Consider the following 25,976-nt stretch of genomic DNA (forward strand, 5'->3'; position numbering starts at 1 on the left):
CGGGGAGACAGGTGGCAGCCTGGCTTAGGTAAGCGGGGCCACGGAGATAAGCCCAGATGCCTATGATGAGCAACCCATACAGACTGTATTCTGCCCTGAGATGGGCTATATGAAGACAGTCAGGGGGCACTGAGGCGCACGGGGGTGCGGACCCCCTGACACCAGACTTTTCAGCATCACACCTTCTTTTTGATTTTTGAGAAACCCTCATGCTCCCCACCAAAACAAAAAAAAAATGCATCAAAACTTGTTGAGCAAAAAAAAAAATAGTTGCCCTTTTCAGAGCAGGCATTGCTCTTTTAAGGTGGCCATTTTGAAGACTGCCTGGGATACTACATGCTCCACCTACCTAGCCAGCCTGAGCTGCATGTGTTCCAGCTGACGCCCGAACCAGGAAAAAACAGAAAATACCGGACATTTCACATGGTATTTTCTGAATTTATTTACTGGATGGACTGGGCTCTTTCTTGGAGGTGGATTGACGGGGGAGGGGGGGAGAGAGAAATTGAACTCCCCCTGGAATTTCTTCACGCCCCCCTCCCCAAGGAGGCACGCTCCCCAGTTTGGGAACCTATGAGCTACAAGGTGGTGGGAACTCATACAGTCTTAGAGAAGAGCCCACAGTATTTGTTCACACAGAATTTCTGTGTTCTCATTGACTTAACAGCTCCTGAATTAGCCCCATCTGGGGTTCTGAAAATAGACAGCAATCTTACGTTATAACACCTGTTGGAGTCCAATAACTTACCACTCTGTGCAGTTGACTTTGGAGTCACTTTCAGCTAAAATTCTTAAAATACAAAACACCATCTCTGTTAGCCAAAACATCAGAAGTAGGTGTTGAGAGTTCATCTTGGACAGAAACAGAGGAAACAAAGGTTGCCACCAAATGTCCAGATGATTGAGTCCCTTCCAGTATCCACTCCTTCACAAACTAGATTGGCTAATATCTCCTTTTTGCCATTGTTTTGTGGAGGCCTTGGAGCAGCAGTGGATCATTTTGCCTATGGCTTACTGGTGTCATACTCAGAACAAACAAGTAGAGCAGTATTGGGTTGAAGTTCTCAAAGGCATGGAGGCCTTTGGGGATAAAGTCTTCAGTGAACTTGCCTTGTTTGCATTTTCAATGACATTGCTACCGTTTAAATGAAAGACCTTTTTCTCACAAAATACAGGACTATGTAGCACTTTAAAGACTAACAAGATGGTTTATTAGATGATGAGCTTTCGTGGGCCAGACCCACTTCCTCAGATCAAATAGCGGAAGAAAATAGTCACAACCATATATACCAAAGGATACAATTAAAAAAAAGGAACATATATGAAAAGGACAAATCACATTTCAGAACAGAAGGGGGATGAGGGGGGGGAAGGTAAATGTCTGTGAGCTAATGGTATTAGAGGTGATAATTGGGGAAGCTATCTTCGTAATGGGTAAGATAGTTAGTGTCTTTGTCGAGACCATTCGACACTCTACGCGTCAGTCTCCACAAATACACTAACTATCTTACCCATTACAAAGATAGCTTCCCCAATTATCACCTCTAACACCATTAGCTCACAGACATTTACCTTCCCCCCACCCCCCGCATCCCCCTTCTGTTCTGAAATGTGATTTGTCCTTTTCATATGTGTTCATTTTTTTAAATTGTATCCTTTGGTATATATGGTTGTGACTATTTTCTTCCACTGGTTGATCTTAGGAAGTGGGTCTGGCCTATGAAAGCTCATCACCTAATAAACCATCTTGTTAGTCTTTAAAGTGCTACATAGTCTTGTATTTTGTTTCAGCTACACCAGACTAACACGGCTACATATCTATCACTATTCTTTTTCTCACATGCACTTAAAAAAACAACAATCCAACAAGATGCAAGAGAAACTTTTAGAAAGAAAATCATCATGTTAGGACATATATGTAATGCCATAAAATCTGTTGTAAAGTGTTTGTGCCAAGGAAAGAAATTCTTTCATTTGTCACTGTTGATATATATGACCATCATCAGCAGCATTCTGCATCTGATGAAGACTGCAATGGTGAAATGTTGTCTTTTACAGATTTAGAGTAACACACTCATTCAACCCAAAGTATGAACATTAACTTTATCATTGAATGCAATTAAAAATAAACATAATAAAAATGTTATTTTCATTTTTACATGACATATGTTTTGAAGTCCTTTGAGGCTATTCCTTAACACTGTTATTTTTTGTTTTTCATTTGAAACACCATCCAACCATCAGTTCAGATATCAGTATCAGTACTGGGGTTTTTAATTTTAAATTTGATTTTAATCTCAGACTTGTTTCATATGCACTCCTGCTATGGCTTGTAGTTTTCTTTACTTGTTTGCAATCAAATCTGTACTAGGTGTCTAACACAAGCTTTAATTTGTTATTTGGTGTAGAGACTAACAGGTTAATTAAAAAAAACACTTTTGTTTCCAGAAACAGACTGGGCTAGTTTTAGGTGAGTTTTTAAGAGATATGGGGCTATTAATGCAGTAGAAATGTCTGAAACCTCCATCTACAGCTCAGCTGGTAGCAGGATAGCAGAGGCTAGAAAAGTGAAGTTTTGAAAGAAGAACCATAATGTTTTGTCAGAGTTGTGAATATTTCATAGGTACAAACAACCTCCATCCCCAAAGTAGTCATACCTCAGAGGTTCTACTGCACAGCTGCTGGAATATACTCATTTTGCTACTGCAATAAAATTAAAAGAGGAATTGTCTTTTGCCCTCCATCCACACACGAGAAAATACTGAAGAGATTTCTAAACTATTACATAATTTTGTCCATGACACAGCCCTTGACTGGGGACATTGTTTTGGAGTTTGCAGCGATGGAGTATGAAGAGGCCTGGAAGCATAAGCCCTTGGAGCACAGGCCTGGTGTTGGGCCCGAAGCCTGGGTTAAATTAATCAGAACTCTGAAGCTATGAAGCAAAGCTAAGTGTAAGCAGGGGTAGGCCCGGCTCACAGACTCTGTCAAGAACGGGATGCTATTATAGAAAGACACATTCCTATGTACTATTAGGCCTCAGAGTATGTATGCAAACACATTACAGAAAGCTGTTGCTAGAACACCTCAATACTAAACATGTTCTCCAAAGACAACAGGAACACAGTGATCCTTTTTAAAGATAAGGTCAGAGTAACAGCATGATGGATAGAGATGTTTTCATTGAATGAACATGTTCCAGGTTACATGTGGTCTCTGGATACATCAATGGGTGTTACTCTAATATGTCAGAGGGTGGCACCCCAGGGCATGTCTACACAGCAGGGCAAAAGTCAAATTAAGCTAGGCAACTTCAGCTACGTCAATGGTGTAGCTGAGATCGAAATAGCTTAACTAGGCTTTTGGTGCTGTCTACACAGCAGGAAGTTGAAGAATACTCTCCCTTTGACTTCCCTTACTCCTGGGCTATGTTTAGACTGCAGGCTTCTTTTGGAAGAACCTTTTTTCGGAAGAGATCTTCTGAAAAAACTTCTTCCGAAAGTGAGCATCCACACACAAAAGTAGATCGAAAAAGTGATCCGCTTTTTCAAAAGATAGCGTCCACACTGAATGGATGCTATCTTGCATTTAATCTCTCATTACTGTGGATGGAGTGGCTACCAGGGCACCTGTGCTTTTTCCTCTTTCCTCTTCTTTCGAAAGAACTCCCTCTTCTTCATCCACACACGCCTTTTTCCGAAAAAGCTCTTTCAGAGAAAGACTTCTTCCTTGTAGAAAGAGGATTACCAATGTCAGAAAACTCCCTCTGTTCTTTCGATTTACTTTTGGAAGAATGTGATTGCAATGTGGACGCAACTCAGGTTTTGTTGGAAAAAGAGCCGTTTTTCCAACAAAACTCTGTAGTGTAGACATACCCCACGTGTAATGAGGGTTACAGAAGTCGGAGTAAGAAGTCGTCCAGCTCGGCATTATTTCAAAGTAATTGATTGGTGTGTTGACACACTCTGCATTCTTTCAAAATAATGCCAGCTATTGTGAAATAACACTGCTGTATAAACATACCCTTGGATATAAGGAGCAATAAGTATCTTGTTTGTACTAGTGCAAATGTAACCACTACTGGGCAAATTTGAACCTAGGTCTTCACATGTAGGAGCTGCTACAACTTGAGCTATGAAGCCAGCTGACTCTGAACTGAGGCTGCAGAGCTTCCTTGTTCTTATCGCTCCCTGTAAGTGGTCTAAGTGCCACTTGATGGAATATTGACCCACACAAAGTGTGTGGATTACACAAAGTCCTGCTACTAAGCATGTGTAAAGCAAGAGTCATACATGTGTTACTGTACCTGTAACCCCTAAGCTGGGGCACTGGACCATGACTAAGTTACTTCTCTATGTACCAAGTCTGTGGATTTATTGGGTGGTTTGATTATGGGCTACCTGGCAATAGTCCACATAGTCTGCAGAAAGAACACAGGCATGCAGCCAACATTGGTCAGTAGTGCACAACTTTCAGCTTCCACAGAATGGATGAGCTCACCAAGGCACAACAAATGGGCCCAACTGGAGTCTTCAGCTACAGAACTTGGAATCGGTGAATGGGATGCACAGGGCTCAAAATATCGACACGGCATCAAATCCCTTGGCAACTGCCACCATTGATCTTGTGTGTCTTCTCGGTGAATCTTTTCATGAATCCTTTCCACACACACCATCCCATACACTGCGGTGACACATGGGCCTATGGTTGCCAGATACTTTAAAAAAAATACCGAACACTCACCACTGCCCTTGCCCTTGCCAGACGCGGAAGAAGGAGAATGTCCCAAGTGACATTCTGTCTGAAAAAAACAGAAAATACCAGACATTTGGGATTTTTTACCCGATGCAGGCTGCAAATATCAGACTATCTGGGCCAATACCAGACACCTGACAAACCTACAATACCAGACCCTGACAACCCTGACAGGCTGACAAAAGAAATTGTTCCAAAGAGGGCAGCCTCAGGCCATCACTGTGGGGAGAATTGTTTCTACATTTTACCTAAAAATCTGCTAGCCTAAAAGGTTTCATCTGTAAGAGTGCTGGGGCTGGAGTAGACACACAAAAGAGGAAGCAAGGACTATCACTGCTGATCCCCACCTTCAATTCACCTTGTGCCACTTCGGTCGAGCTAACGCTGGAGGAGCCCAAATGCTCCTTGTTTTACTCCTCACCAGCAAAACACCCATTGAAGCATCAGAGAGTCTTGGAGAAGCAGCCCTGGGTTTGAGACGCTCACCTGTGACTTTGAGGGGCTGAGGCAGTTCCTGCGTTCTATCGTAAAGCCGACAGACCCTGGCTGTCAGCAGGAGAAATTGAACTTAGGCTTCAGGGGCTAAAGCCATGTGCTTCTACCACATGAGCTGAAAAACCAACTGCCTCTTAGCTTAAGCCATAGAGCAGACTTCATTCTCCCTTTTCAGTGCCTCTGGGTGACAAAGAATTTTGGTTGCTTTTCATAGCACTACCCATCTCAGGTAGATGCTGTGATGGCCAACTATACCACAGGGGGGATTCTGAGGTAATATTATGTACAACTCTCTTACCCTCTCCCTTGTCCGGCACCTCAGCTTCACTCTTTGCCACCACTCTGTCTTTTCTGGACTTTTTAGAAAGTATTTCATAGAGTGAAACCTGGGGGATATTGTGTGTAAACTCCTGACAAACAGAAGATACTAATTCCCACTCAGTTTCAAGGAGAGAGAACTTAGCAGATAGTTTTGTCTGCCACTCATCCCTGTCAAAAATGCATTATGGCTTCCAGTTTCCAACAATTCAGGACGACATATTTTTCGCCTGTACAGGGCAGCAGTGACATTTGAGAGGCTAGGTGACTGGATATGAAAACTCCCTGGGCAGTATACAGATCTGTTGAGAAAGGCTTTTGTGGCAGCATTCCCTCACATAGTGTAGCCAGGCAGTCCACGTCACTGAGAAAGGAAAGAAAGGGATATAATCTGAGCAAATCACCAGACTCGGTTTCCCTTGACAACCTGAGCCCCTGTTACTGGGGAAGCATTTTTCCATGCTCAGGGGAGATGGTGAAGCTGACGTTCTCCAGGATCTATTTTCTGCTCACCCAGCCCAGGGACTTCTCCGGGAGTCCTGGACAACCGCAAGTCTGCAGGGACTGTGCAGGGGATCATAAAAGACACGATAAGTTTCAGACGTGTGAGAGTCACACGCTGATTCTCAGGGCTCTGCCTTCTCTTACAGGAAGGACATTTCCTCTCTCTACTCAGCATCATTTCGGTGAGTTTCCTTTTTCTGCATTACATTTAGCACTTAAGCCGCACGAAGGGTTCCAGGGTTCAAGTCAAAAACCACCTGGGCAGGATTTCATCAGCACAGAGCCTTGAAATAGTTGGGATTCTCAGAAACACCCAGCTGTTTTTTTCTGGGTAACTTGGAACTATAAATACTTTGAAAAAAGTTTAGAGAAATATTTGTTTGAAATTTCAGTTCCTTGCATCTTACTGTGTCCTCCTGTCTGTCTTGGTAGCTTCCATTTTGGGGGGCAGTGTGTGGGGTTTTTTCCTCTGGTTCTCACACATTTTCCAATTTCACTCCCGTGGTAGGAAGTGCAGCAAAGCCTCTGCAGTTAGTATCTGTGTTCATAGAATCATAGAACTGGAAGACACCTCCGAAGGTCATCAAGTCCAGCCCCCTGCTCTAGGCAGGACCAATTCCAACTAAATCAACCCGGCCAGGGCTTTGTCAAGCCAAGACTTAAACACCTCTAGGGATGAAGACTCCACTACTTCCCTAGGGAACCCATTCCAGTGCTTCACCACCCTCCTAGTGAAATAGTTTTTCCTAATATCCAACCTGGACCTCTCCCACCACAACTTGAGACCATTGCTCCTTGTTCTGCCATCTGTCACTCCTGAGAACAGCCTCTCTCCATCCTCTTTGGAACCTCCCTTCAGGAAGTTGATGGCTGCTATCAAATCCCCCCTCACTCTTCTCTTCTGCAGACTAAACAGACCCAAGTCCCTCAGCCTCTCCTCATAAGTCATATGCTCCAGCCTCCTAATCATTTTGGTTGCCCTCCGCTGGACCCTCTCCAATGCGTCCACATCCTTTTTGTAGTGGGGGTCCCAGAACTGGGCACAATACTCCAGATGTGGCCTCACCAAAGCCGAATAAAGGGGAATAATGACATCTCTGAATCTGCTGGCAATGCTGCTCTTACTTACTGTGTTACTGGAGGGTTGTCAGTAAGAACAGGGTGAACGCTGGCCAGATTAAACTCTTCCATTCTGCCTTCATTGGGTCACTCCAGATTGACACTGGTCTCATTGGGTACGTCTACACAGTGGGCTAAAGTTAAATTAAGCTATGCAGCTAGATTAATTGTGTAGCTGAAATTGAAATAGCTTAACTCGGTGTTTGGCGCTGTCTACACACTCCTCCTTCGACTTCCCTTCCTCCTCGTGAAATGAGGGTTACAGGAGTCAGGGTATGAAGCCCATTATTTTTAAATTATTTCGAAATAACGGGCTTGCTGTGTAGACACGCACTCTGGTATTTCGAAATAACGTGAGTTATTTTGCCTCCTGAAGTGGTGGCTTCCTTCAGACTCTTTCAGCAGGCCTCGCTGGTGTCTATAGCAGGACCCAAAGCTCCAATTTGCACAGCCAGGAGCTGAAAGTGAAACACTAAGATTGAATTTGGTCCCATTGAGATCAATGACAAATTTCTGGACATGTCCAGCAGTTCACTCTAAATCCACATGCAGGGACTTAAATCAATGGAGTGATTTACACTGGCGATGAGCCTCCAGGAACTTCAATTGGAGTCATCCTGGGGCCTCTAAGGAGGGGTGAGTGTGTTTGGACCAAAGAACTAACTGGAGAGTTGCTGAAAACTCAAACTTGCAGGCTCTAAGGTTCCAAACAAATAGGGTCACATTGTTTTTGCAGGTGGGAGAAGGTTCTTCGCCCTCTGTGCCCCTGAACCTCTGGAGAAGACCAAAGCAAAACAAGGCAGTCATCATTAAAGAATGTTCCGGGCTTAGAGGAGGGGTTAGAAATCTCACCTGAGGAGATTCAGGAATGCAAAGTGTGTGTCTGTGTACATGGGGGAGATGAGTGGAGCATCTAGTGTCCAGATGGGAGTTGTACCGAGTCCTGAAATGAGGTGAAATAGGAAACGGGCACCCTGCCGAATGCACAGATCAAAGAGGTGTAACGAGGCCTCCTGGTGGGGGAGGGGAGTCTCAGGCTGTTAAAGTATATGGACCACTCCAGAGCAGATTGTTTTTGACTCCATCTGGACTGTCCTTCCTCCCCTCAGCAAAATCACTAGAGTTTTGTTGCAGCACCAGCAATTGCTATGATAGAAGGCAGCCTCAGCAAGGTCAGTCTGGGTTTCTAATGGGCTGTAATGTGTCAAAACTTTGAGTTGTTGTGAGGAAGTTACTCAGGCTGGCTCCTGTTCATCTCCACGTCCTCTCTCCCTCCCGGTAGGTCTATTCCACACATTTTCCTTGCCCAGGCTGAGTGGCTACTGGGGTTCCCTTTTGCCCTTGAAAGGCAGCTCAGGCTGATCTCCCCCTTTTCCCTAGTGCAGACAGACACTGACAGGCTCCCTCTACACTGTTTGTTTTTTGCGGAAAAGGAAATGCAAATGAAGTGCTCATTTGCAAATATCACACTCTCATTTGCATATTCTCTTCTGATCCTTTTTGCGGAACAGGTTTATGCAAAAAAACCTGCAGTGTAGATGGGGCCATTTCTCGGGAAAAAAAAAGCCTTTTGTGCAAGATCCTGTAAACCTCATTTTTTGAGGAATAAGGGATCTTGTGCAAAAGGGTTTTTTTTTCCCTCCCAAAAAATGGTCCCACCGACACTGCAGGTTTTTTTTGCAAAAACCTCTTTCACAAAAAAGATCAGAAGAGAATATGAAAATGAAAGCATGAAATTTGCAAATGAGCGCTTCATTTGCATTTCCTCTTCCACAAAAAACAAGCAATGTAGGGCTACGTCTAGACTGGCATGAATTTCCGAAAATGCTTTTAACAGAAAAGATTTCCGTTAAAAGCATTTTCGGAAAAGCACGTCTAGATTGGCAGGATGCTTTTCCGCAAAAGCACTTTTTGTGGAAAAGCGTCCGTGGCCAATCTAGACGCGGTTTTCCGCAAAAAAGCCCCGATCGCCATTTTCGCGATCGGGGCTTTTTTTTGGAAAACAGTACTATGCTGTCTACACTGGCCCTTTTGGGCAAAAGTCTTTCGGAAAAAGACTTTTGCCCAAATGGGAGCAGCATAGTTTTTCTGGAAAATCACTGACAATCTTACATGAGATTGTCAGTGCTTTTCCGGAAATTCAAACGTCCAGTGTAGACAGCTGGCAAGTTTTTCCACAAAATCATCTGATTTTGCAGAAAAACCTGCCAGTCTAGACACAGCCTAGGTGTAGCCGAGTGTCACCTGGCCTGAGGTGGCATTTGTGTGAACTGTCGCTGTGTGGGGGTGGCACCAGACTTGCTTCCTAGATGAGGGATGTCACTATGTGACAGGGCTGGAAGCTGTGGTGGACCTTCATGCACAAATGGCCAGAAAAAAGGGGTTGTGAGGCAGGGAGCACAGCATAAATTGGTAGGTTGGAAATCCTCAGCACTGTGGGATCAGGCAAACAAACAAACAAAAAGGAAGTTTTTCTTCATGCAACACACAGTAAATCTGTGGAACTCCTTGCCAGAGGATGTTGTGAAGACCACGACATTAATAGGGTTAAAAAAGAAGTAGATAAATAAATGGAGGATGCTGGGCTAGATGGACCTTTGGTCTGACCCAGTGTGGCCATTCTTATCCTCTAAGGAGGATACACATGGCAATGGAGTGTTGAGAGTTGAGGGAACATGCAAGGGATGTAGAGTGTCAGATGAGTAGCTTATGGTGTTGAGGGTGCAGAGCAGCATAAACAGGGACAGGTGAGCAGTGATGCTGGAATTAAAATGCCCTTTGTCATTGCTGGTCAAAATGCCAGCACTGGGACCTTTCCTGGCACCAGGTGGATTTGGAAAGTCTTGTGGGCTCTTTGCCCTGGCACGCCACAGAACTGCAGCTTGGGCATCACAAGCATTACTTGGGTTTGTTTCCCATTGTTATTATTGTTGTCTAACCTAGGGCATTTCACCAGGGTAAAGAATCATTGCTCTTTGTGTGACACTGCCTCCCCCCATTCTGCATAGTGAGCATATTGTGATATGATCATTTGATTATAGCATAACAGTGATATATTTTGTGCAAGACAGATATGGTCAAAGAGCCTTCAGAAGTTCTGGTTTTATGAGCATAATGATTATATTTATGCACATGAATCATTTTCGCATCTGAAGTAGAATAATAAAATCACAGAACTGGAAGGGACCTAGAGAGGTCATTGAGTCCAGTCCCCTGTCCTCATGGCAGGACCAAGCACCATCTGTGTCTTACAGTAAAAGACCAAAGTACAACTGAAGAAGGGGTGTAAGAAATCCATTGATAGGTTGACCTCTTGATCATGATGAAAGTGTCACCCTACTGCCTAATAGCCTAAAAACACAGGACGATTGGCTTTCCAAAATATGTATGTAGCTGAAAACATTGTAACTGGATACTCCCATTATCCATGGGAGTAAATATCCAACCACTTCCTGATTCTTCCTTTTTTAAGTCCTCAACTTTACTTCTATCAGTAAGTGTTTTATAGTTTTTTTCATAGCCCCTCATATTCATTTCCTTTATAAGGTAGCAATCGTACTCTTTTCAACCTCTACATGTGAGTTTCCCTGTGCCTTTCAACATTCTCACTATGATTTCCTGAATCGTTCTATTTGTGCAATATCCTATCTGAGAAGGGTTCCCAGAACTACACCGAGGAGTTGACAGGACAGTGAAACATTGACTAAGAAATCTCGTGGCATTGTATTTCTTTTATTATTCCCCATTTCGTTCTTCCGGGAGACCAAGGTTTTGCTTAGTTTGTCTCCGAGCTTGCACTGCGCAGAATGTTTCACACAGCTATGAACCATGATGTGAAGTTTGCTGTCCTAACTTCATACAGTTAAATTAGAACCTTCTTAAGTGTTTGTGGACCTCAGTTTTTTCCTTACAATGGGCATACAGATGGCAGTTTATGGATATTGAAGGACACCTTCAATGCTATCCATTCTCCTAACTTAGCTTCCTCTAAGGATGTCTCTAGACTTGACCATGACCTAAATAATTTGGTGCCATCTGTACACGTTGCCACCTCACTGCTCACCCCCCCCTTTCTAGATTGTTAATAATGGTACACTATTTCCCATACTATTTGTTATAAAGCATGTAACCCCACTCATTGTGCTTCTCTCCCTTCATAGGCAGCTTCAGCACTTCTGAACCCAACTGACGTATCTAACACCTCATGGCAGTTTTCAACCTCACTCCATCTGACCCTTCATCATTCATTCTAACAGGCATCCCTGGCCTGGAAGCTGCCCATGTCTGGATTTCCATCCCTTTCTCTACATTCTATATTATTGGCCTGTTGGGAAATTTCATGCTACTGTTTATTGTAGGCAAAGAGCATACCCTGCATAAGCCGATGTACCTGCTGCTCTGCATGCTGGCGCTCACAGACATCGCCACACCTACCTTTGTAGTGCCAAAAGCCCTGTGTATATTTTGGTTGAATTTGAAAGGAATTTCTGTGGCTGGTTGCCTCACACAGATGTTCTTCCTTCACACAGTTTCTGTTATGCACTCAGCTGTCCTTGTGACAATGGCCTTTGATCGCTATGTTGCCATATGTAACCCTCTGAGATATGCCTCCATCCTCACCAATGCTCGAGTAGCTAAGCTAGGACTATTGGGTTTGATAAGGGCTGTTCTGTTAATTCTACCTCTGACCCTGCTCATGAGCCGGCAATCATTTTGTGCCAACCGCATTATCCCCCATACACAATGCGAGCATATAGCTGTGGCAAAGATGTTGTGTGGGGACATCACCATCAATAGGACGTATGGCTTAATGCTATTGTTTGTACTCATTGGATTCGATCTGACACTCATTGCCTTGTCCTATGGTCTGATCATCAAGGCTGTCCTCAAAATCTCCTCCAGAAAAACCCACCAGAAAGCCCTCAACACCTGCACAGCCCACCTCTGTGTGATGCTCACATATTATACTCCCAGCCTCTTCTCCAACCTGACACGCCGGTTCAGTCACTATATTGCTCCCTATATTGATATTATATTGGCTGACCTCTATCTCCTCATCCCTCCCATGCTCAACCCCATCATTTATGGGATCAAAACCAAAGAGCTTTGGGAGAAAGTGGGCAAATACAGTTGTAGGAAGTGATCACCTGGAGGTACTTACTTTAAACATGTGTGAGAAGAGGGGGAAGGATATCTCCTCATTAATCAAGAGTTTTATGTGCCAGTTTGGGTCAACTATAAATTGGAAAAAGATCCCCAAATATAATGTCTTCTCACTAAGTGCTTCTCCCTTCGTTGCTGAGTTGTATGACATAATCTTAAGCCATGCCTATGAACAACTCTCAGTGCCGAATGAGGAAGTGATGAAACCCCCATAACCAGATTGTAGCGTTATTCATCCCAGGAGATAGAGCGTCAACCGACTGTAGTTAAGTGTTGAGGACTGGAATGTCATCACCTCAGTCATGTTGTCCAGGTTGCTCAGTGGATCTGTCTTGGAGCCCCAGTGTTGTCAGTATTCAATAGACCTCAACATTACGAATAAATAAAGGCAACAAACACAATTTGGGGAAAATGGCACTTGAACAGGTTCATTGTCCTTGAGGCATCATTCCAGCATACTGGATATGACCCAAGTGAGCAAATTAACGTATAAAATTCCTTTCTTGATAGTTGTATCCCAAGACATTCTTACCAATCAAGAACTTATGTTCACTTAATAATTAACTAGAAGATTTATTTGGTGGGGCTCAGATTCTTAACTTAATTCATTTTGGGGGAGGGAAATAAAATGACAATGTCCATGCTTTTGATAAATCATTGCTCTGAGGTGGGGGTAGCAATGCAGGGGTCAGTATGCAGCCTGCCCCAGGGATCCACAGCCCTCTCTCACAGCAGCACCTTACGTCCAGGTGAGAAGCACCTCTCCATGGTGGCTGCAAGTCCAGCAGGTACAAACGGGAGAGGGGTGCATGTCCTCTGCATGGGGCAGGTCAAGGAGTTCTTCTGCCCCTTGAACTTCCCATCCAAACTGTGCACGTTTCCCTCACTCCCTGAGGAAAGGGGAACAGCCAGAAATGTCCTTGTATGGATTGGGGGGAAGTGCAATCAGTCCCTCCTCCCTAAAGTGTGCTGGGGAGTAAGAGGCTCAGGGCCAAGGTAGTCCCAGATGGGGGGGGGAGGTTGGGACCCAGCCAGCCCCTTTTATCTGCCTGGTGATTCTATCTCTTTTCTGTATGGTTTTCTGAGAAGCAATCCCATTCCTGGCACCTCCCATTTTCCTGGCACACCCAAACCTTTGTGTTTCTTTAAGTTTTGATAAGAGGAAGATGCATACTGAATTTGGTAGCCCTAGCTCTTACTGTTTAGGAGGAGTTCCTGAACAAACAGACAAACAGACAGACAAACACTCCCAAATATAGAGTAATTGGAAAGATGGTTGATCTCCTAAGAGTAAAGACAGTAAGAACTTTGTATCCAAACTAATGGGTTGGTAGAAGTCATTTAACTGAACTTTGCATGGTGATATTCAAGAAATGTTTAGCCCTGGATTGCAAACACGGGGACCAGTTCTTTCCCCCACCTATTTTTGTGTCTGAAGCTTACAAGTTTTCTGCCTTTGAACTGATGTCTGAGAAGAAACAAAGAATCATAGAGTCACTGAATACTAGAACTGGAAGGGACCTCCAGAGGTCATCCAGTCCAGTCTCCTGCCCTCATGGCAGGGCCAAGCACTGTCTACCTGCTCTTGAATATCTCCAGTGATGGAGTTGCCACAACCTCCCTAGGCAATTTATTCCAGTGTTTAACCACCTTGACAGTTTGGGAGTTTTTCCTAATGTCCAACCTAAACCTCCTTTGCTGCAATGTAAGCCCATTGCTTCTTGTCCTTTCATCAAAGGCCAAGCTGAATGATTTTTCTCCCTCCTCCTTGTGACACCCATTTAGATACCTGAAAACTACTATCATGTCCCCTCTCAATCTTTTCCTTTCCAAACTAAAGAAGCCCAGTTCTTTCAGCCTTCCTTCATAGATCATGTTCTCAAGACCTTTAATCATTCTTATTGCTATCTTCTGGATCTTCTCCAACAGGGAGAACAATTTTTCTCCCTCCTCCTTGTAACACTCTTTTAGATACTTGAAAACTGCTATCATGAAGAAGCCCCAAGCCTTCTCAGACCTGCTTAAAACAAAGACACCATGCAACAAAGATAGTCCAATACATTTTTTAACTAAGAAAAGTCTTCTCAAGACTTCCTGGCTAATTGCTAGAAGAATTTTGCTTAGGTTGACCATATTTCCCTCTGATGAATATGTGACATGTAGAATGCATTTACACCAGGGCTTAACATGAAATAAGCTATGCAAATTGAGTTATGTCATCTCCATAGCTTATTTCAAAATAGATTATTTCGAGTTTTGGTGCTGTCTACACAGCACTTATTTTGAAATAGAGCATCCTCCGACTTCCCTTATTCCTCATACAATGAGGGTTACAGGACTTAGAGGAAGAAGTCCTCCAGCTTGGCAGTATTTCAACATCATTTTGAAAACACTGCCAGCTGTGTAGATGCAGGTATTTCAAAATCATTTTGCTGTGTAGATGTTCTCCTAGCATACTTACTCCTATTCCAGTATGTTTAATATCAAGCAATCAGGTCTGTGCAGTACAATTGTTCAAATTAACTTCAGGTTCACTGAGCCCCCATTGAGAAATACTATGTAGCTGAATTATTTTATTCCCTTCTTATCATTAAGGCTTTAGGGTTCACAGGAGGAGGAATGACACCCCCAATCTCCAAGCTCCCATTCACAGTGGAGAGAAGAGACACAAACACCCTTTGATAGACCTCTCCCACACAGGATATGTGTGTGTAACTAAGGCTACATCTAGACTGCATTGCTTTTTCAGGATACTAGAAGTTTCCTGAAAAAGCAACTTTGCATCCAAGGAACGCATCTGCTTTTTCGAAAAAAAAAAAATGCAAAAGAACAGAAGTGCTCTTTGGCGGTCCCTGTAAACCTCATTCTACAAGGAGTAAGGGATGACTCAAAAGAACACTTTTTTCTGAAATGTGGCACTGAGTAGATGTACCAAATTTCGAAAAAGCCTCTTTCAAAATTAAATCGAAAAAAGATACGCAATTAGCACAAATTGTGTATCTTTTTCCAATTGAAGAGTGTAGTCTAGACATAGCCTAACTGACTGGATCCTTCCTGGCCCATGCTCTCCACCCTCCATACTTTATCTGGCTCCCCAGGACAGCCCTGCCTTTCTCTGTATCTTTGTCTCTGCATCTTTCTGAGGCAATAGGGGGGTGTATGCAGGGTCACATCACCCTTCTTGCCTGCACAGTGCTGAAAGGGAGCTCAGACCTCCAGGCTGATGCTGGTCATTGGTATAACTCAAATGCTTAAACCTATGGGCTATGTCTGCAGGCTTTTTGCAAAAACTTGCAGAGCGTCTGCACTGCACATGCATTCTTGCGCAAGTAAATTTATAGTACAGCATCAGAAAACAGGGCTTCTTCCGGAAGAGTTATTCCTCTCCTCACGAGGAATAAGCCGTCTTGTGCAAGAGCTCTTCCACAAGAAGGCAGTGTAGACAGGTAACTTGAATTTCTTGAGCAAGAAAGCCCTATGGCTAAAATGGCCATCAAAGCTTTCTTGCGCAAGAGAGAGTCTACACTGCCATGGACGCTCATGCGGAAAAGCACTTCTCTTGCACAAAAGCACATGGCAGTGTGGACACGTTCTTGTGGAAGACCTTTTGCACAAGAACTCTTGCGCAAAACAATTATTGCGCAAGAAGCCTGCAGTGTAGACGTAGCCTAAGGTTACATTGTACAGCAGTGTGATAGGTTAGGACAGCAGTGTAGTAAGTTCAGGATTCACTGCTGTGGCATCCTGACAGGTCTCCTGTTTCATCAGGGGTGATAAAAGTTTGGCTGTGTGCATTTTTGCGGGTTCCCTCTGTATATCATGCCAGCTCTGCGCAGGTAACTAGAATAACATACTTTTCGAGAGCCCCCAAAGACCACAGACTCACATAAGATATGAATAGTGATAGAAATATATCTGTGTTAATCTGGTGTAGCTGAAACAAAATACAGGACTATGTAGCACTTCGAAGACTAACAAGATGGTTTATTAGGTAATGAGCTTTCGTGGGCCAGACCCACTTCCTCAGATCAAATAGTGGAAGAAAATTGTCGCAACCATATATACCAAAGGATACAATTAAAAAAAGTGAACACATATGAAAAGGACAAATCAAATTTCAGAACAGAAGGGGTTTGGGGGGGGGAAGGTAAATGTCTGTGAGCTAATGATATTAGAGAAGATAATTGGAGAAGCTATCTTTGTAATGGGTAAGATAATTAGATTCTTTATTCAGATTCAGGTGTAAAGTGTCAAATTTAAGCATGAATAACAGTTACACCTGAGTCTGAATAAAGAATCTAATTATCTTACCCGTTACAAAGATAGCTTTCCCAATTATCACCTCTAATATCATTAGCTCACAGACATTTACCTTCCCCCCCATCCTCCTTCTGTTCTGAAATTTGATTTGTCCTTTTCATATGTGTTCACTTTTTTTAATTGTATCCTTTGGTATATATGGTTGCGACAATTTTCTTCCACTATTTGATCTGAGGAAGTGGGTCTGGCCCACGAAAGCTCATCACCTAATAAACCATCTTGTTAGTCTTTAAAGTGCTACATAGTCCTGTATTTTGTTATAAGATCTGAAGGCACCCGAGTCAGGTTTATTGTTGAACAAAGTACATTCATAGTCATTGGTAGCTAGATGGCCTCCGAGCCCCTATGAGTTTGTACCCATGACGATGGACTCAGCTCAGTCAGTAGTATGGGTTTCACTATTGTCCTCTATGCTGGCCAAAGAGTTAAGTCGCGGTACCCCAACATTTATAGACAGAGATAAACAATCTGTGATACACACCGTACCTATCAACTTATGCATTAATGATACATTTGGTACCTCCCCTTGTCCTTTCCTCCAGACCTCTCCTATTCCCCACCCATTATCATGCTTTCATGCCTGTTGTTTCAAGATATTTTATCATAGAATCATAGAACTGGAAGAGATCTCAGAAGGTCATCAAGTCCAGCCCCCTGCTCTAGGCAGGACCAATTCCAACTAAATCAACCCGGCCAGGGCTTTGTCAAGCCGAGACTTAAACACCTCTAGGGATGGAAACTCCACTACTTCCCTAGGTAACCCATTCCAGTGCTTCACCACCCTCCTAGTGAAATAGTTTTTCCTAATATCCAACCTGGACCTCTCCCACCACAATCATATACTGAGTTGGGGTGTCCTTGTACCGTCCTGGTGGTATCTATTTCCATACTTCATGTGCTTAAGCAGAGCTAGCAGTTCCAGCACCGAGAGACACTGACTGGCAGGCAAACATCTGCTTTTGTCAAGGCCTGTCTGTGACTCATCGTATAATCTTGCTGCCTTTGGTTCAAGCACCGGGCCCATGCGTCAGCCTCTTCTCCTACATTCAGGGCCCAGGGAACCTGACTACAGGCGTTTCAGCCCACTCCATCAGGGGCCCAGGGCAGGGAATTGGAGTGTGGGAGGAGGATGTGACCCTCTGAGATACAACACCATCCTCACCAACACTCGAATAGCTAAGCTAGGGCTGGAGGGTTTGGTAAGAGCTGTTCTCTCCATTCTGCTCTTGCCCCTGCTCCTGAACAGGCTGCCGTTCTGTGCCAACTGCATGATCCTCCACACATACTGCGACCACATGACTGTGGCAAAGGTGTCGTGTGGGGATATCACAGTGAATAAGACATATGGCTTGGGGCTAGGGTTTGTAGTCATTGGGTTAGACTTGAGTCTCATTGCCCTGTCCTATGGTCTGATCACCAGGTCTGTTCTCAGAATCTCCTAAAATAAAGCTCACCAGAAAGTCCTCAATACCTGCACCGCCCACCTCTGTGTGATTCTGACATCCTATACCTCCTGCCTCTTCTCCAACCTGGCACACCGATTCAATCAGGACATTGCTCCTCATGTTCACATCATCTTGGCCAACCTCTATTTCCTCCTCCCCTCCATGCTCAACCCCATCATTTATGGAGTCAAAACCAAAGAGCTTCAGGGAAAAGTGGGCAAATACATGTGCAGAACATGATCTCCTGGGGCCACGGATTTTATAGAGTGAGCTGTTCCCCAAACTTAGCCCTTTATTGTTCCTGCACCAAGCAGTGCTCTTTCTGGGCCCGTCTACACAGCAGGGAAAAACTTGAATTAAGCTACACAACTTGAGCTATATCTATAGCGCAGCTTAAGTTGAAGTAGTTTAATTCAGCTTTTGGCACTATCTCCATACAGCAGGAAGTGGAAGGAACATTCATCCTTTGACTTCCCTTACTCCTCGTATAATGAGGGTTACAGGAATCAGAGTAAGAAGTCCTCCACTTAGATGCATCAGGAATGATATATAACTTGCTTGTATTGGTGAATAAAGATGTATCTCAGAGAGAGTATCTTTATCCAGCTATGGTGCATAGAAAAGTTTCAGCAGTGACTGAGCAACATCCATTGTCAAATGCCTACTTGTGTTATCAATCTAATAAAGTCTACACTGGTACTAGTACTTCATTGACAATAAACATCGCTGGGCGCTAAGCGAAGTCTTGTGTGGAATTCACTTGATGTCTCCTGTGCCAGATATTTGGACAGCACAGCAAACACTCACATGCAGCAGGATATCCATCACCATGTGACAGGAAACCATACAAAGATGCTGTAAGGACCACAGGACATACCACACTAATACCAACCCTGGTACCTTCCCTTGCAACAAACCCCGTTGCCAGCTTTGTCCACATATTCATTCTGCTGATACCATTATTGGACCTAACCAAGTGAGTTATAAGATCAAGAATACATATTCCTGCGCATCCAGAAATATAATTTATGCTATCATGTCCCGAAAGTGTCCGTCTGCTATGTACATTGGACAAACATCTCAGACACTTCGCCAAAGGATTAATGCCCACAAAACAGATATCAGACAAGATCACAAAGAGAAAACAGTTTCTTGCCATTTTAACCAGAAAGGACACTCTCGCAATGACTTAACCACCTGCATTCTGCTACAAAGACCTTTTACATCTGCACTTGAAAGGGAATCCTCTGAACTGTCATTCATGTTAAAATTCGACACTTTACAAAAAGGACTTAACAAACATTTGAACTATCTCACCCATTACCAAGACAGTTTCCCCAATTATCACCTCTAATACCATTAACTCACAAACATCCCACTCTCCCCACCTCTAATATCAATTCACAGACACTTACCTTCCTTCCTCCCCCCCCCCCCGCCCTGCATCCTCCTCCTGTTCTGCAATGTGATTTGTCCTTTTCATAATTGTTCATTTTTTTAAATTGTATCCTTTGGTATATATGGCTGTGACTACTTTCTTCCACTATTTGATCTGAGGAAGTGGGTCTGGCCCACGAAAGCTCATCATCTAATAAACCATCTTGTTAGTCTTTAAAGTGCTACATTGTCCTGCATTTTGCTAAGGATTGATGGCCTTCTACCTTTCCTTGTTGGTGACAGTTATGAAACGGTGTTTTTTTGGAAAACTGGATTGTGTTACCCCAGATTTTAAGGATGTGTAGCTCTAAATGTGATCCTGCCAATTTCATCTGTATGATGTACACTCGATCACTATGGATTAATCAAATATAACGCCAAGTAGGTAAGGATTAATTGAGAAGCAGATGCAAAGTCAAAAACTAGCCCAAACTAAACCTCCCTTTCTGCAGTTTCAGCCCATTGCTTCATGTCCTATTATTAGTGGCCAAGGAGAACAATTCTTCCACCACATACTCCCTTTTAGATAAGTGAAAACTACTATCATGCCCCCTCTCAGTCTTCTCTTTTCTAAACTAAACAAGCCCGATTCTTTCAGCCTTTCCTCATAGCTCATGTTCTCTAGACCTTTAATCATTATTGTTGCTCTTCTCTGGACCTTCTCCAATTTCTCCACATCTGTCTTGAAATGTGGTGTCCAGAACTGGACACAATTATCCAACTGAGGCCTAATCGGTGCGGAGTAGAGCTGAAGAATGACTTCTCATGTCTGCTGATAACACTCGTGTTAATGCATCTCATAATCATGTTTACTTTTTTTGCAACAGTGTCACACCATTGACTCATATTTAGCTTGTGGTCCACTGTGACCCCTAGATTCCTTTCTGCAGTACTCCTCCCTAGACAGTCGCTTCCCATTATGTATGTCTGTTTGTTGCATATTCTTCCCATGTCAATGGAACGGTGAACTCTGTGAATGAGCTCATATCGTACATACCCACATGCACTGCAAGACAGTCTGCCTATGGGTTTATACTCCTGTAGGGGCTGTAAGCTGAGAAGTTGGGAAATTGGCTGGTGTCTGCTGTTTGTGGATGGGTGACTTTGGGAAGCCCTCTGTGACACAAGCATGGGGGAGGGAGTATAGCCTGAAGAAAAGACCCAGATGTAGCAGTTGTTGGATTCCTTTAACTTGAAGTTCTCCTCACAACAGAGCACACCTGTCTGCAATACCACACATCAGGCAAACATCAAGGCTGTTCCCTGGGAAAATGTGGGACACCATGCGAGACCATCTCCAGGTCATTTTGACCCTGGGATTGGAGAAGGAATCATTCAGTGACTGGAGAAGTCCCATTGCACCCAGTTCTGATGCAGGATCATTTCTGCATCGATTTCTGAAAGATCAGCTCAGCATTGAAATTGGATGCTGACCCAATGCCGAGAATAGATGAACCTTTAGAAGAGTGTGCACTGCTAGATATAGATCCACTTTAGGCCACACACAGGGGTCATGCCAAATGCCTTTCACACCATAAAGCTAGGAGAAGAAAGCCTTTTCTACACCTTTCTGCATACATCAATTCTGGATCATGTTTTTTGGCCTCCATTGGGTGGCAGTGACTTTTAAGAGCTGTTACAGCTGCTTGGGTGGTATTCTAGGGTATGCTGCTATGATGAACCGAAGATTAGTTTTGGTCCTGCATCTCGTGGCAATAATCCTTCACATGGTGCAGATGGCAGTACATTGTAGGAAATCCATTCTAATTGCCTTTGATAGTTAAGTCGCTGATTGGCTAATCATTTCTTCTCTCCCGCAGATGCATCTCAAGCTGTTGCTGCCCAGGGTCTATTTTCTGCTCTTCCTGCTGCTCACAAACTTGAGGGAATTTTCGCTTGGGGCTGGGCCACGTGAATATCCACAGAGACTCTACAGGAGAATTATAAAGGTTGCTGCTGAGCATGGAAAGGTTCAGATATGTGAGATTCACCCACTGGTTCTCAGGGCTCTGACTTCTTGTTGCTGTAAGGAGATTTCCTCTCTCTGCTGAGTAGATTTGTGGTGAGTTGTCTGTTTCTGCATTAATGTGAGCGGTGAGAGCTCAGTAAGGGCTCCCACGATTCACCAAGATGGTGACTTCAGTTGTTTGTTATGGTTAGAAACTGTGTTGAATGTGCCTGCTAAAACCGGAACTACCATGTATCAGAGATAGTGTAGACAAAAAATTGTTTTTTAAGATCAGGGCTTTGTCTCTTGTCCTGTCCTGCCATCTCTCCCAGTAGCTACCTTGCCTAGATCAAATTGTGTATCTTTTTTCGAGTTGCAGTCCAGTGTAGACGCACCCGGAGTGAAAAAAGCATTATTTTCATCTGTTTTGAACTTGCCACATTTAATTGAATGTCCTCAAGATCTTGGAGAAACCATGCTTGATCTACTCTCCACCCGTCACAAATTCATAGAGTCAGGTCCTGTCCCTTCATTTTCATTGTCTTCGTAATGTCTCAATCACAGTCTTTCCAATCTCTCCCAATATGAAAGTTTCCCTGTGGCCCATTCTTATTTCACTTCCCTGAATCCCTCTACTTCTGCTATACACTGGCATGATTTTCCGGAAATGCTTTTAACGGAAAAGTTTTCTGTTAAAAGCATTTTCAGAAAAGCGCGTCTAGATTGGCAGGATGCTTTTCCGCAAAAGCACTTTTTGCGGAAAAGCGTCCGTGGCCAATCTAGACGCGCTTTTCCGCAAAAAAGCCCCGATTGCCATTCTCGTGATCGGGGCTTTTTTGCGGAAAACAGTACTGTGCTGTCTACCCTGTCCCTTTTGCGCAAAAGTCTTTCGGAAAAAGACTTTTGCCCGAACGGGAGCAGCATAGTATTTCCGGAAAATCACTGACGATCTTACATGAGATCATCAGTGCTTTTCCGGAAATTCAAACGGCCAGTGCAGACAGCTGGCAAGTTTTTCCGGAAAAGTGGCTGATTTTGCAGAAAAACTTGCCAGTCTAGACACAGCCTGTGTGAGAAAGCTGCCTGGTACTACACAAAGGAGTAAAACATTGTCTGACTGATCTCATGGCATTATATTTTGTTTATGACTCCCCACCCAATTCCTCCTGGATCCCAATGTTTTCTTAGTTTGACCACACTTGCACTGTGAACGGGATTTCACAGAGCTGTACCCTGATGCCCAGGTCCTGCCCTGAGTTCATGCAGGTAAATTAGAACCTTAGAATCATAGAATCATAGAATACTAGGACAGGAAGGGACCTCGAGAGGTCATCGAGTCCAGTCCCTGTCCTCATGGCAGGACCCAGTACTGTCTAGACCATCCCTGATAGACAGTTATCTAACCTACTCTTAAATATCTCCAGAGATGGAGATTCCACAACCTCCCTGGGCAATTTATTCCAGTGTTTGACTACCCTGACAGTTAGGAACTTTTTCCTAATGTCCAACCTAAACCTCTCTTGCTGCAGTTTAAGCCCATCGCTTCTTGCTCTATCCCCAGAGGCCAAGGTGAACAAGTTTTCTCCCTCCTCCTTATGACACCCTTTTAGATACCTGAAAACAGCTACCATGTCCCTCCTCAGTCTTCTCTTTTCTAAACTAAACAAACCCAATTCCTTCAGCCTTCCCTCATAGGTCATGTTCTCTAGACCTTTAATCTTTCTTGTTGCTCTTCTCTGGACCCTCTCCAATTTCTCTACATCCTTCTTGAAATGCGGTGCCCTTGTGAGGTGTGTGAGGAGTTCAGACTTTTCCTTGCAATGAGCAGACATGCTGCAGTTATTAACATTGAAGTTGAACTGCTATTATGGACCAGTCTCCCTGGCTTGGTTAGCTCCCTCAGAGGACTTCTCTGGATTTCACAGTGACCTAAAGAGAATCATAGAATCATAGAATGCTAGAACTGGAAGGGACCTCGAGAGGTCATTGAGTCCAGTCCCTTGCCCTCATGGCAGGACCAATCACCGTCTAGATCATCCCTGACAGGTGTCTGTCTAACCTGCTCTTAAATATCTCCAGAGATGGAGATTCCACAAGCTCCCTACGACAACTTCCCTAGGCAACTTATTCCAGGGTTTAACCAGCCTGATAGGTGGGAAGTTTTTTCTGAATGTCCAACCTAAACCTCCCTTGCTGCAGTTTAAGCCCATTGCTTCTTGTCCTATCCTCAGAGGCCAAGGAGAACAATTTTTCTTTCTCCTCCTTGTAACACTCTTTTAGATACTTGAAAACCACTATCATATCCCCCCTCAGTCTTCTCTTTTCCAAATGGAACAAGCCCAATTCTTTCAGTCTCCCCTCATAGGTCATGTTTTCTAAACCTTTAACAGTGTTACTCTGTTGACTCATATTTAGATAGTGGTCCACTATGACCCCTAGATCCCTTTCTGCAGTACCTCTTCCTAGACAGTTGCTTCCATTTGTAAATGTTGACACCTTTCTAGATTCATAAGAGTTATAACGTATCTCCATTACAATGTTACTCCCCCACCCTATGATTCTCTCTTTTCACAGGCACCTTGAACATTTCTCAGCCAGACTAAGACATCAACCATCTCATGGTGGACTTCAATGTCACCCCCTCAAACCCTTCAACATTCATACTTACAGGCATCCCTGGCCTGGAAGATGCCCACGTCTGGATTTCCATCCCAATATCTATATTCTACATTATCACCCTGTTGGGAAATTTCACAGTTCTCTTTGTTGTAGGCAAAGAGCAGACTCTGCACAAGCCGATGTTCCTGCTGCTCTGCATGCTGGCGCTCACCGATATTGGCGTGTCTACCTCCATCGTACCAAAAGCCCTGTGTATTTTTTGGTTCAAATTAAAAGACATTTCTGTGGATGGCTGCCTCACCCAGATGTTCTTCTTTCATGTGGTTTCCATTATGCACTCAGCCATCCTTGTGACAATGGCCTTTGATCGCTACGTGGCCATATGTAATCCTCTCAGATACACCACCATCCTCAGCAATGCACGAATAGCTAAGCTAGGGCTGGTGGGTTTGGTAAGAGCTGTTCTCTTCATTCTGCCCCTGCCCTTTCTCCTAAGAAGGCTTCCATTCTGTGCCAGCCGCATAATCCCCCACACGTACTGTGACCACATGGCTGTGGCAAAGATGTTGTGTGGGGATATCACAGTGAATAAGATATATGGATTGTTAATGGCATTTGCAGTCATGGGTTTCGACCTGACACTCATTGCTCTGTCCTATGGTCTGATCCTCAGGGCCGTCCTCAGAATCTCTTCCAAAAAGGCCCACCAGAAAGCCCTCAACACTTGCACAGCCCACATATGTGTGATCATGATGGCTTATCCTGTAGGACTCTTCTCCACTCTAACACACCGGTACGGTCAGGATATTGCTCCCTATGTGCACATCATCTTGGCCAGCCTCCATATCCTCATACCCCCACTGCTGAACCCCATCATTTATGGGGTCAAAACCAAAGAGCTTCGTGACAAAGTGGGCAAATACATCTTCAGAATGGGATCGACTATTGCCACTGAGTTTAAATGTGCCTGAAAAGTAAGTTTTTTTCAGAGCTGTTCCACTTTACCCTGAATATGATGGGTAAGTACCTAAGAATGGGGTTGAGTTAATTCCAAACATGATTTACATACCTCCACTATGAAGTACTAAAAATATTCTTACATAATTAACAGGTGAAAATATAACTGGCCCTTTTACTGATTAGAATTGGAAGAGTGTACAGAAGAAACATTAAGTGATAACGAAAGATGTGAGGGGATGTAAATGTTAAGTGTAGCTATCTTCAATAGTAAAATTTTATGAGATGTATGTGTGTGATGTATGTGTTTTGAAGATGTTATAATACAATGTACTTTGGAGTAACCCTCTGAAGTCATCTTGAGAGACATTTTTTTTTCTTGGCACCCATTTCTCCCCAGCAGGTGAACAACTAGCCACCGTGAGGCTCTTGCAATACCATTACAGATGTTAGGAAAATATCTGGGATTTCCTAAGACCATTCCTTATGTCCGTGTGTGATTAAATCTAATAAAGTGCAGTGTTAGATGAGAACATGCTGACTTGCATTTAATCTCTGATTTATTCCTGACACTGCCTGAAGTGAAATTGTTAAGCTGCTCTGTCAGGGAGTATCAAAAAGCCACCCGGTTTAGAGACTTCTACGTTTAACTTTAACATCGCCTTGGAGTCAAGTAACTTACTGCTTTGTGGAACTGATTTTGGCTTTGCTTTCATCTGGAACATTCCAAATCCACATCAACCTTTCTGGTTTTCAAAGACATCAAAAATAGGTGTTGAGATTCCATCGTGGAGTTTGTGAGACAGATGAGATGTGATCACCCCATCTAAAAAAAAAGACACATTGGCATTGGAAAAGGTTCAGAAAAGGGCAACAAAAATGATTAGGGATTTGGA

The 25,976-nt window shown here is 43.7% G+C and overlaps 2 protein-coding genes across 2 annotated transcripts; both read left to right on the forward strand.

Moving 5' to 3' along the window:
- Positions 1-11,395: 11,395 nt before the first annotated feature.
- On the forward strand, positions 11,396-12,334 carry LOC112545131 (olfactory receptor 52E2-like). Its single transcript, XM_025182661.2, has one exon. The coding sequence runs from the start codon at positions 11,396-11,398 to the stop codon at positions 12,332-12,334; it is 939 nt and encodes a 312-aa protein (XP_025038446.2).
- An 11,788-nt stretch (positions 12,335-24,122) lies between these two features.
- LOC102443766 (olfactory receptor 52N4-like) lies at positions 24,123-25,094 on the forward strand. The gene has a single exon (XM_006110234.2). The coding sequence runs from the start codon at positions 24,123-24,125 to the stop codon at positions 25,092-25,094; it is 972 nt and encodes a 323-aa protein (XP_006110296.2).
- The last annotated feature ends 882 nt before the right edge of the window (positions 25,095-25,976 follow it).

Source organism: Pelodiscus sinensis, chromosome 1, assembly GCF_049634645.1.
Source record: "Pelodiscus sinensis isolate JC-2024 chromosome 1, ASM4963464v1, whole genome shotgun sequence".
NCBI lineage: Eukaryota > Metazoa > Chordata > Testudines > Trionychidae > Pelodiscus > Pelodiscus sinensis.